General features: G+C 43.7%; 1 protein-coding gene across 1 annotated transcript in view; it reads right to left on the reverse strand.

The window, feature by feature from the left end:
* Nucleotides 1-13,143, reverse strand: part of EMILIN2 (elastin microfibril interfacer 2) — a 229,160-nt gene that overhangs the window by 46,796 nt on the left and 169,221 nt on the right. Inside the window, exons 5-7 of the mRNA XM_069219966.1 lie at nucleotides 11,927-12,301; nucleotides 8,951-9,016; nucleotides 551-682 (exon numbers count right to left, since the gene is read on the reverse strand). Of these exons, the coding sequence (XP_069076067.1) occupies nucleotides 551-682; nucleotides 8,951-9,016; nucleotides 11,927-12,301 (573 nt within the window). The remainder of the gene's footprint in view (nucleotides 1-550; nucleotides 683-8,950; nucleotides 9,017-11,926; nucleotides 12,302-13,143) is intronic.

Below are 13,143 nucleotides of genomic sequence, written 5' to 3' on the forward strand. Positions count from 1 at the left end.
TGCAAATTTGCCACATTTGAAAATAAGAAAAGAAAAATATGTGTGAAATTTCACATTTGACAAAAACTCGTTTACATATGTCAAAAAGACGTATGCCAGGAAATGTCCAAAATTTCTTGACATAAGCCTCGAATTTTGGGGAATTTAGAAACGTTATAAAGTTCAGGTACCAGCAGATGCATGTCTAAACATAGATTCACACTTTTTGGGGGGTAAACTACCCCCCCACCCTGAGCCCTTGTGTATTCAGCTGGTATTAGAAGTTCCCACTCAAACATAACTGCATAATTTTATGTACGCGTTTACGCATGCCACCTCGTCTGTATCACTAACTTTGAGAGGCAACATGAAGAAGCTGAGAAAAACATGAAGGCCCCAATTCTCAGTTTTATCATATTTCCATTGCTGGCTGCCACTTCCTTTAGAACATATGCCCCTGTATAGGACTGCATTGGTAGTGCAAATTCATGGTTTGGTAGAGTGCTTCTATGCAGTTATCCTTATACATCTTTAAAGAACTTTACGTAATGTAACAGAGGGGTAAGGTTACCTGTATCTGGGCTGTAATGATCTCCATCGTTCACTAATACTTTGTTGAAACGGATAACTCCCACCTCAGCAGGGAAAGGTTTCTGAGTGAGACCAGCAGAAAACGACACCGGAGATGCAAAAACCCCAGCTTCTAAAACAACAAAAGGAAGAGAGTTCATGTCAAATTAATGCATTTTGTATACCTGTTTATCACAAGAAAAGAGATGCATTTGGGCCTCGCGGAAGAGACACTTATCACTAGCAAATGTCTTACTAACAATAATTTTACAATTCAGTTATATTATGAGCACAACACTCCACCACTCATCAAGCAAAAAAAAACTTCTCAAAAAGCTTGCTTCCATTTTATGGAAGGAAGGCTCAACCTTCCCTTTTCTCTTCATTCTTCACTACAGCAGTTTTGAGAAATATTGCACCTCTCAAATGTTATTAATCCACTGTTTTGCTTGGAATCCATACTGCCAAAGAGCGGAAGTTCTTTAGTTGGTAGGTGGAGCCCTAGTGGTTTTGCTTATTGATTGGATCGGTGATAAAAGACCTAGGGTGAGTTGTGTGTTATGAAGTGGATGTTGCTTGTCCTTTTTTATATTTTTTATTTAGTTTACTTCGGGTTTTAAGCAGCTTGGATACAACTAGGCAGCTGATTCTGATAATAAAATAGTTCTGCTGTGGTAAATCTTAAGTTAGCATCGGGGGAACATGGGTATTCCCACGAAATGTCAAGGTGTGGCCATCGGAAAGGTGGTGGAAACATTCCAAATTGTTTTTCTTTCTATTTCACACTTAATTGTGAAATTCACAAAATCCATGCACTCCTATATTAGGAGGCTGTGGGAGACGGGATTTTCCCCATACATAACAATGTTCACTATGCAGAAAAGAAATTAAGGACCTGATTTTAAGATTGACGGACTGTACTCTGTTGTCAGGGTGGCAGAGGACATTACCTCTGCCACCCTGATGATGCAGTATCGTCTGTCAAATTTAGAGATCACCACCAGCCCAACGGTCATCTCTGCACCTTCAAGGAAACTACTGTCAGAGGGGTTACCTTCAAGGTGCAAAGATATTCGTGGGCGGCTGCCATCAGGCCCTAAATGTGCAAATGCATTTCGGTCACATTCACTCTTCTGTCGTCTGCAGACAATTCACAGCAGTAAGTGAAACACAAAAGTCATACCTGTAGAACTCTACAGTTTCTATAGCTAACACGAATCACAGGGAAAAAACTTACTAAGCACAAACTTCCATTATTTTTTTCGGAATCTTTGCGAATGAGCCAATTTTGACCAGTGTCTATAAGGCTTAGTTAGTTGCTTCTATTTCTTTTTGAGCCATCTGAATGGTGAAACCACAATTTAGGAAACCATTATGCAAAAAGAATGATAAAAAAAACTTATGGCGATTGACTTTTTGACAATCCTACGCTCTCCCTTGGTTGTTCTGTTCTATACTGGTGTCATTAAATGCCTCAACATTTGTGCTGAGCTATGCTAAATTTCTGATGAAGGAAACAGATTCTGACAGTTCTCGTTCTCTGCATTTTTAAAAAATTAATTCATTCTGTAAATCATCATAGAAGCTGGCTTCGGGCCTTATACACTAATCTCACAATGGGTCTCAGCTCAGCTGGGGTAGCCTTTCATATAACGTTCCCATCTGCTTTTCATTTCGACGATGTATCCTGCATAAGATGTCCTCGGAGAGTGCCTTGCGCTCTTATAATTCCTTATAAAGGGCAAACGAAAGTGATTTTTGTTATCAAAACTTTGTTACAGCTAGCTCCGAAAAGGAAGGAAAAACATATGCACAAAAACGTTTTTGGGAAATCAAAATCACTGACCCCCGACAAAAAGAAAACCTATAACCTGCACAGTACACGTTCGTAAGCGCTTGCTTGAGCCTGGACACCACCACAGAGAAATGAGAAATGGAAATTACAATAATATAAACTTCGCACCGAAATGTACTCAAAGGGCTCAGCGTGGCCATCAATATTTTACTAATTTAGGAATGAAAGCGCCTCACCAGTGATTGCAATCAACACTTTGACTGCTCGGGCTCTTTATATCTACTGAAAAAAAAATATCTACATTGTTTTCAGATTTTGTGCAAAAAGCAGAAGGCACATGGGACTGGCTTATCTTTTGGTGACCAGATTGCAATAAATTATCGTGGTGTGGATGACTGAAATGTTAATGGGTAGAGGACTGAAACCTGCTCTAAGGAATGTAGAACAAATAAATCACATGTAAATGAATATCCTCATTGGCACAGCACTGACTCCCATAAAGGACATAGGGGAAGATTTAAGAAAAGTGCAGCTGCATCCAACGCAGCACCATGTTCCTTGTACCCCACCCCCCACAACCACCACCACCACATGTGTGCCATATAAAGGATACAGAGCACCATGGCGGTAGTTAGGGAACTAGCATCACATTTTTTATGCTAGTTTGGCACTTTGTACGATTAGTGTCAAAAATTGTGGCGCTAATCCTGCTAAGCACATTGAGGCCCATTATAAATAATGGTGTATCTCCTTTTAACGCCTGTTCTGTGTCGGCATTAAAAATGGTGCAAAAAATGGTGCAAATAAATCTTTTAGATTTCTTTGCACCATTTTTTCGCCCTTCGCCCCCCCCCCAACAGGGGAACGTCCTCCTTGCATACATTATGCATAGCACAGACATAATGTGGCACAAATGGTTACAAAGCGTCACAATGCATGCATTACTCCACTTTATAAATCTGGCACGGCAATTTTGGCCTCATTGGGCCTCATTAGAGAAAATGCTAATATGGCACAAGGAGGCGCTAGGGGCTCTTAAGTATGCCCCATAGTGCAATAAAATAACTGAGATATCAAACTGTGGGGCAGACTGACTAACATTTGACACAATGCAATGCAGTAATACAACTTGCTGTGCTTCAAAAAGCAAAGAAAGGAGGAATGTGTCATATCTACTGAGATATGGTACATTCTTGTTCTCCCTCCGCACTAGCGCACTTGTGGCTGTAAAGCGCCAACACAGGCATTCTTGAACCATGGTGCAATGGTGTCTGCATTACAGCCAGGATTGTTTTTGTATAGGAAGAGACGGCTTTCTGCACAAAAACAAACCTCTGAGGCTGTTTACTCTTTATATGTGTGCTGCAGAATGTGCTACATATTTCTCCTTGTTACACCTCCGTGGAAAGGCATACCATCATGATGCATTCCCAGTTTTATTAGTGTTAATATATATGGGGATGCGCCAAAAACCACAGGTGGATGAGCGGTAACACCCACACTCCACCCATGGAGCACCTCTCCAGGGCACAGTATTGTAAGGCAGCAACTTGCGCTGCCTAGCATTACTTCATTACTATGCCACGCAGAGCCATTAAAGGTGGCTCTGTGTGGCATAGTAAATCTCACTTTAGGGCTTCTGTTGACCTTGTGTCACCTTACATGACGCAAGGGCAACTCAAGCCCTTGATAAATCTGGCCCTGTTTGTTAGCCAGGGATTAAACCATATTACCTGGTTCCAAAAGAAAATCGCTACCCAAAAAATTACAATCGCTATGCATTATAATGGGGTAAATGCCACCTGGAGGTCTCTATCTTTACTGCCATTGTGCACATAACTTCATCAGACATTGCTTTACTAAGGACGACCATGTCACATGCCTGATCCACGCTGGACTGGCCACGGCACAAAGGACCATAAATGACACACAATTGCCTTATAGGCCGAGATATGTTACAATAAAATGCCCTAGGGCAGCCATCCTTAATGTATTGATTTCTGTGTATCCCTCTGAATCACTACCTGAAGCCAGTAGCACAGCAAGGATGTCATGGGCCCTAGGACAAACAAGAAAAATGTCCCCTTCCTTTGACTGCTTTTGAGGTATTAAAATATAACATTTATAGTGGCTCAATGAGCATCTCAGAGCTTTAGGCTAAAACCAACGATAGCTACACCCCTGCTGGAAGATGGGACCCACCTAAGCAATTTGTACAATTTGAACCTCAACAAAAAAGTAGAGAAGCAAGTATAGAACAATCAAATACGCAATTAATGAAATATTTTCTTTAATTCACAAGCAAATATATTAAAATTCAAATTTGGATTTCAAAAGTAAGGTGGGAATTATTCAAACTTTAACTTTATTTCTACAAAGCACAGTGATAGGCTAGACTCCAGCATATCTCTTTGTCTATTTTTTTCTCCTCGAGCATGCTCTCTTTTTGTCGACACATCGTGTTGCTTCAACTGAGGCTGCCAACTGTCTATACTAGATTCCGTTTGCTGTACTTGCACTGCTCCAGTGAATCAAGATTAGATTACCAAATTAATTTTAGTTTCCAATTTTAAATTCCTTCCCCTTTACTGAGCTTTTTAAAAACGTTCAGTTTTTGTTTTTTTATGTATATGTAATTTATTATTCTGCTGATAGTATTTAATTTTCTGAACAGTCACAGACTCCCTGAGTAGGTGTGCCGGATCCCCAGGGGTCCGCAGGTCACAGGTTAAAAACCACAGCCTTTGGGTGCTGTACTGGACCCTGAGGACTTTTAATATTTCACAAGGTCTAGAGATCTTCCTTTAATAATGGCTTTTTAGCCAATATGTTTGGAAAAATGTTTGTAAAATGAAGGGCCATATTTATACTCTGTTTGTGCCGGATTTGCGTTGGTTTTTTTTACGCAAATCCGACGCAAAACGAACTCCATATTTATACTCTGGCGTTAGACGCGTCTAGCGTCAAACTTCATGGAGTTTGCGTCATTTTTTAGCGTGGACACCTTCCTTGCGTTAATGATATGCAAGGTAGGCGTTCCCTACTAAAAAATTACTCCGAGGCATGTGCGTCGTATTTATACTCCCGGGCGAAAATGACGCCCGGGAGTGGGCGGGTAAAAAAAAATGACGTCCAGCCGCGTTTGCGTCATTTTTTAACGCCTGCTCAGGGCAGGCGTTAAGGGACCTGTGGGCTCGGAAGGAGCCCAGAGGTGCCCTCCCATGCCCCCAGGGACACCCCCTGCCACCCTTGCCCACCCCAGGAGGACGCCCAAGGATAGAGGGACCCATCCCAGGGAACTTAAGGTAAGTTCAGGTAAGTATTTTTTTATTTTATTTTTTTGTGGCATTGGGGGGCCTGATTTGTGCCCCCCTACATGCCACTATGCCCAATGACCATGCCCAGGGGACATAAGTCCCCTGGGCATGGCCATTGGGCAAGGGGGCATGACTCCTGTCTTTGCTAAGACAGGAGTCATTTCAATGGGGGTTGGCAGTCAAAAAAAACGGCGCAATTCGGGTTGAGGCGAATATTTTGCCTCAGCCTGACTTGCCCCATTTTTTTACGCCCAAGCTCCATATTCCCCTACGCCGACGCTGCCTGGTGTAAGTCATTTTTTTTTACGCACACCAGGCAGCTCCGCCGGCTAACGTCATTGAATAAATACGGCGCCCGCATGGCGCTTCAGAATGGCGTTAGCCGGCGTTAAATTTTTTGACACACAACTGCGTTGGCGCAGTTGTGCGTCGAAAAGTATAAATATGGCCCGAAATGTTTGAGTCTGTTGTTTAAAACCCGCACCCACACGTAAAAGGATGAGTTTTCTTTCCACTGGGTGCAATTTGTGGTATTAAAACATTTCCAGTGTATGTAGCCTCAGCCAACCCTTCATCCAACCCATTTACACCGAAGGATGCAACATGTACTCTGCCATGTGTACGCAATATTATTAGACCCCCAACTCCCCTTTCCCCCTGTGAAATAAAAGAAAGGATAAACTAGGGCTAACCCCTGGTGACTGCTGTGGTAGTAGTATTAGGCTCTGATTTATACTTTTTCACACAAAACTGCGCTAACGCAGTTTTGCGTGAAAAAGTATACCGCCGGCTAGCGCGATCCTAAGATGCCGGCTGGGTGTCATATTTATGGTATGATGGTAGCTGACTGTAAGACCCGGCTTGCGTCATAAAAAAGGACGCTAGCCAGGTGGGGGAGGCTTAGGGGGTAAATAGAGGTTGTGTGTCAAAGGATGAGGCTAGTATGGGTAGAGGCATAAATAATGCCTCTAACCAGACTAGCATCATCCTTTGACGCACAACCCCCATGGACATGACTCCGGTCTTGGTAAAGACAGGAGTCATGCCCACCGCCCAAATGGCCATGCCCAGGGGACATATGTCCCCTGGGCATGGCCATTGGCCCCAGTGCCATGTAGTGGGGCCCAAGTTAGGACCCCCATGGCACTTCTTAATAAAAATAAATATAGTTACCTGTACTTACCTTACTCGCCAGAGGATGGGGTCCCCCCCACCCATTCTCTGGCGTCCCTCTGGTGTGGGTGTTCCTGTGGCTAGGGAAGGGCACCTGTGGGCCCATTCCATGGTCTCTGACAATGAAAATAGGCCCACAGGTCTTGTAACATCTGCCCTAAGCCGGGCGTTAAATAATGGCGCTAAGCAGGCTTAGCGCCATTATTTAAGGCCCATCTCCCCCGTGCTTGATTTTTAGCACTGGGATAGATATGGCGCTAAGGCCATATCATCTTTTTTTGGCCAGGAACACCCACCTTGCATCTCATTGACACAAGGTAATTTCCCGATAGTAAAAAAATACTTTAACTCCAAAACCTTGGCGCTAGATGGGTCTAGTGCCAAAGTATAAATTTGGAGTTAGGGTTGCACCAAATTTGCCTAAAAAAAAAAATTACGCAAATTTGGCGCAAGTGGGGTATAAGTATGCCCCTTAGATTCTTACCTGATGTAAAAGCATGCACAGGCCCTGGATCGTGACTGAGTTAAACATTCAGTTCCAGATTTCCAAACATTTCACACACAGCAGCGCAGCAAGTGAGGTTGCTGCGCTGCATTGCGTGAAAGCGAGAGAGCAGAATTATGCATTTTGTTTTTTAAAAATGGTGCAGTTCTGCTTCCTCCCTTTGCTGGAGCACTTTGGCTACCTAGGGCCAAGGAAGGCACCCTTGTGCCATAGTGCAAGGGTGTCTGCATAATCATGAGGATGGTTGTTGTGTAGGAAGGGGTATCTTCCTGCACGAAAACTATCCTTGGAGGCTATTTCCCCTGCTATGTGTCCTGCAAAATACAGCACACATGCACAGGAGAACCCATGTCTACAAGTCTTTGTAGCTATGGGTTTGTATCAAGATCCATAGGTGGATGCATGGAAACAACCATGTACCACCCATAGTATGTATCCCATGTGCAAATTAATGCACGGAAGTGCAAAGAGCTGCGTTGTGTCACTTTTTAATTTTTTTTTGCAAAGCGACTCAAATTTACATTTGCGTGACTGTGTAAATACCACAAAGGGTTATGCGTGGGGTCTGCATCACAAAAATAACGGAAACCTGATGCAAAAGTTGTAAATCTGTAAATCTGGCCACAATGCTGACAACTATTGTGATCTGCAGGTCGCAAGTCATGGTGATCTCAGCCTTCTGTCCTTCTGAGGTCAGACCATTGAGTACAATTAAATTGGGTAACAGTAACATCTGTGTGCACACTCCTTAGGAACAGTGCAGTATGAAGCGCTTTGTAAAAACAAGTTAATATTACTCTTCATGGCGTGTTCTGTACAAAGGTATATATGTACGTGTTGGAATTCTAGACCAGTGGTTCCCAACCTGTGGTCCGGGGACCCCTGAGGGTCCGCAAAGCTTCCTCAGGGGGTCCGCACCTGCTCTGAAAATTAACTAATAATAACAACAGATTAGGTCCCCAGCTTTCCCTAAGGACTCAGTGGGGGTTCCCCGGATTCTAATAATGATTCTGTGGGGGTCCTCAGGTTCTAGTAATGATAAAGTGGAGGTCCACAGAAGTCAAAAGGTTGAGAACCACTGTTCTAGACTGCAAACCTAGCTATGAGGCTGTATCTGAAAGCGGAGAGTCATTCAAGATGGTGGGTACAGAAAGGCATGGGTCTCCTGGTGCAGGCAGGGACGTGCCGTGCTTAATTTCTGTCTGTTGTTTCCGGTGCTGAGCACTGGCACTTATTTGTGAGGGCCGGGGCTTATTCTCATGCCTCAAGCATTTGCTGCAAGCAAAAGACACATATGAGAAAGACGGAAGAAGGAAAAACTAAAAAGCGTCATAAAGAGAGAAAGCAGAAAGTTGCAGGATGAGCTGAAGGGGCAGGGGTGGCCGTAAATGCATTGAAGAGGCCCGAGATGCCTTCTGCCTCAGTATTCAGTGCTGGCAGATTTAATTACAGCAGTCTCGTGTTTAACAGAAGGGCTTTGAGCACCGGCACCACTTTATTTACAAATTAAGCAATGGGGACGTGCCATGCTCCCTCAGTATTGAGCACAAGATCAGAACGAGCGAAGGAAAGAACGGTAATGCTGTGCAATGATAGATTGGTGAACTTTACCTTGTGGTTCTGCAGATGGTGGATCCGCAGATGGCGGTTCTGTAGACGGCGATGCCTTAGGATATCCTATAAAAAAGAAAAATAAATGGATCAGGTTTCACGAACGACACGGGCCAAGATGAACTCGCCCTTTGCATAATTCCGCCACCGATTGTCTATAATGGTAGATATAGTGCAGAGCTTTGAAAGGGGAGCACTAGTAAAGAAGGGAAGGGTTGGGCGAAAGTGGTTATCTGTACAGGAAAGGACAAACAAAAACATCTGGATTACTTCAGAGCTGCTCACATGAGTGGCCTGCAGCAACGGCAGCAGGCAACCTAAAAACACACTGATAGGCCCAAAACCCCATACGGGGCAGCTGGCATGTAAGCATAATAAATGCAAAGCCGCTCAAAGCGCTTGGCCGGGTGAAAGGGCCAAGGTCAATTATTCTGAGGATTCCACATAATTAGACAGGGTCAATTTTTCAAACGTTTGCAAGAATAGGCAACTTTTTTTGAAAAAAAACAAAACAGAGCACGTCCAGACATTGTAATAGCCTAAGCGATTGGAAACCGTTCATAGAGAGATCTCCAGAGGCGTTCTGTAACCTGGTCTGTTTTAAACCTTCTGATTTTATGTTTCAGGAAAAGCAGTAAGGACACACATGCTGCCATTTGTGATATTGTTCATTCATGGCCAGAGACTACACGCAAAGCTGAACGCATGCACGGGCTGTGCCAACAGTGGCGTAGACATATATGGATGGAGATCTGTAGGCCCAACAAATGATGAAGGTCTTTATAATACACAGCACCCACCATGTTTCCTTGACGCACCTTCACAGTGCATCATTACAAAAAAATCGTGTTCCGTGTAACTCAGCTAGGCCAATGGTGTACATTTGTTCGACTCTGTTTATAAGACCAGGGCGTTGAGCAGGGCCCCTCCATCCAGCGTTGCACAGTATTTCAAACTGACGCTGGTCGGTGCCAAAGATCTGCATATACACAGAGTCAAACTGGGGCTTCTTAAAGGAATGTGCTCTTAAAAATGGGTCTACCTTGGTTCCAAACCTAAGGCCCTGTACACTGAGACCAGTGTCACGGTAGAGAGCCCAGTATGGCACTGCAGTTCTATGGACCGGTTTCCCAGCCAAAGCCAACTCCCATTGGCCATGCCGCCCTGTAGTGAAAGCAAACTGAGCCAGGTGGGTTGTTACAGTAGGATAGGACTAGAGGCTCCTTCCAACTAGGTAACAAGGGCTTGATTTATGAAAAGTTAGCAGTCTTTACGTTATTTTTTGATGGAAAAGCGGCACAAACTTACAAAATATAATTATATTTTGTAAGTTTGTGCCGCTTTTGAGTAAAAAAATGACATTAAGGCAGCGCTAACTTTTCAATAATCAGGCCCCAAGTGTCTAACATCTGTAGGGATGTCAGAGCATGGAGCATTCAATTTTATTGTGTACCCCACCAGGAGGCAAGGGAAAGCTTTTAGGGCGTGCTGTGTGTGATCTGGCTGGTTTTAACGAGGAACAATCTGGTAGTTGTAAGAAGTAGAATTTATAACAAAATTTCGAAATTCATATCACTGAAGAAACAAATGTAATTTTCTAGCCTTAAATTCCATTTATGATGTGGGACAAACAGATCTGCAGGGTATCTTCAATTGTAAATTTAAGCTACTGGAGAGATGATCTCTGAGTGTGTGAAGCCGTAGCTAATGGAAATTCTGGAAACACACATAATAAATCATGACCTTATGGCTATTCATTAACAGTTTCAATGGCTTTCCCTATCCCTAAGGAACTCCTCATTAAAGTTCTAAAATATTTTGTCGTAAGTGTGTAATTATGGTAGGATGTTGCCCCTAACTATCCTCATTTTCAGGGTATGCAAGTAGGGAATTCAATATGCAAATTTACAGAACATTTCAAAGATATGCCTTTTTCCACATGGAAAAATATTTTCCGTGTAGGGAAAAAAAGGGAAATGCGTAATTGTACTTTACATCTAACCATAAATCTGTGAACTGTCCGCCCTACTGACATTCCGCAGAAGTAAGATTAGGTGTAAAAAGAGTATGTCAGGATATCTACACAATGGAAGTTTTTAAATCACAATAATTAATACATTTACTGTACAGAAGTTATGGGTGCAAATCTCCAGTGCAGAGCTTCAGTCACTGTTTTTGTGAACAGGTCTGGTGTAGCCTGTTGTTTAGTTTCTTGGGCAGACGTGCAGGTTATTCTCTATGTTAGTCCTTTTAAGCATGATATGAGCAGTCATCAACAGAGGAGCATGGCGAGCGTTGTGAATTAATGAATGAATACCATCACTTGTGTAGAGAGATAGCTAGAATCACCCCGATTGCGGCTTCAGGAAAGACCGTGGGTTTGGATGGAATGTTTGGAAATGTTGTTTTTGAGTTTCATTATTGTTTTTTTTTTAATTCCTCTTTTCTTTTGAGATAAACGTGTACATCATCTTAAAGAAATCAACTGATGCTGAGAAATAGTTAAAACACCTTCCATGTCATCAACGCCAAGGCACACAAATTCATGAATACCCCTTAGTTTTTGGAATTATCTGTGACCTCCCATATTGACCAAACTAATAATTCATCATCACTCCCGAAGCGTCTCATTTTGGTTGTTTGTCAAACGACCAGAGTGTAAGCAAATGTAAGGTTTAGGGAGGATTTTTAACAGCCTCTTTACTATAGTTTTCTTTCTCTCTCCCAATAGTGATAACACTGCAGTTAGAAGAACACGAGTCCATCGACATTACGCCAAAAGCACCTGCAGATGCTTCCTTTGGGGACTATGCTGGTGTTGATTAACAAAGTTCAAGGCAAATTGTCTTTACACATTGGCATACATATTCCTGATGCTTTGTATTCTTCACCAGAATTAACCCACAAAACAGACCTAACAAAGACTAGGTTAAATGCTTCATCAGGGGGTTAAAAAAGTGAATTACATTTGCTCACCTGGTGCTCCTGCAAATCCCTCATCACTGGGCATATCCTGCTGACCATCTACACCCCTCGCACGGCCTGACCGTAATACCTTGCCAGGGGGACCAGCTTGGCCAGTTTCCATGATAATGCCATTTGTGCCAGGTAAGGCTGGCAGAAGTGCTGATCCTGGCAAAGATGGCATCAGTGGCACCTCGGGGCCTGATGGTTGAACTGGCGGCTGCTGTGGGATTCTTGGTTGCAGTGATGCATTTGGCTGCACTGGTTGCTCTGGCACGACTGGCTCTAAAGGCTGCTGTGGTACCATGGGTGGCATTGGCTGCTGTGGTATTCTTGGTGGTGGCTGAAGAGTGATTCTTATTTGAGGAGTCATTTCCGGTGTTTTTTCTGCAGAGATATTTATGGTGGAAAATAAGAAACATTCAATAAAATAATTTCACAGGTTTTTTTCAAAAGCAGTTTTGCGTATAGGGTTCACAACGTGTTGTCGTGTGTACTTGGATTGGTATTTTTTTGGAACACTTTGGCCCATATTTATACTTTTTGACGCAAAACTGCGCTAATGCAGTTTTGCGTCAAAAAAATTAGCGCCGACTAACGCCATTCTGAAGCGCTATGCGGGCGCCGTATTTAATCAATGACGTTAGCCGGCGTTAGCCGCCGGCGCTGCCTGGTGTGCGTGGAAAAAAACGACGTACACCAGGCAGCGCCGGCGTAGGGGGATATGGGGCTTGGGCGTCAAAAAATGGGGCAAGTCAGGTTGAGGCAAATTTTTCGCCTCAACCCGATTTGCGCCATTTTTTCCGACTCCCAACCCCCATAGAAATGACTCCTGTCTTAGCAAAGACAGGAGTCATGCCCCCTTGCCCAATGGCCATGCCCAGGGGACTTCTGTCCCCTGGGCATGGTCATTGGGCATAGTGGCATGTAGGGGGGCACAAATCAGGCCCCCCTATGCCACAATTTTTTTTTTTTTTAAACACTTACCTGAACTTACCTTAATGTCCCTGGGATGGGTCCCTCCAGCCTTGGGTGTCCTCCTGGGGTGGGCAAGGGTGACAGGGGGTGTCCCTTGGGGCATGGGAGGGCACCTCTGGGCTCCTTCCGAGCCCACAGGTCCCTTAACGCCTGCCTTTTACAGGCGCTAAAAAACGGCGCAAAAGCGGCCGTACGTCATTTTTTTTTACCCGCCCACTCCCGGGCGTGAATTTTGCCCGGGAGTGTAAATA

This window comes from Pleurodeles waltl, chromosome 2_2 (assembly GCF_031143425.1).
Source record: "Pleurodeles waltl isolate 20211129_DDA chromosome 2_2, aPleWal1.hap1.20221129, whole genome shotgun sequence".
NCBI lineage: Eukaryota > Metazoa > Chordata > Amphibia > Caudata > Salamandridae > Pleurodeles > Pleurodeles waltl.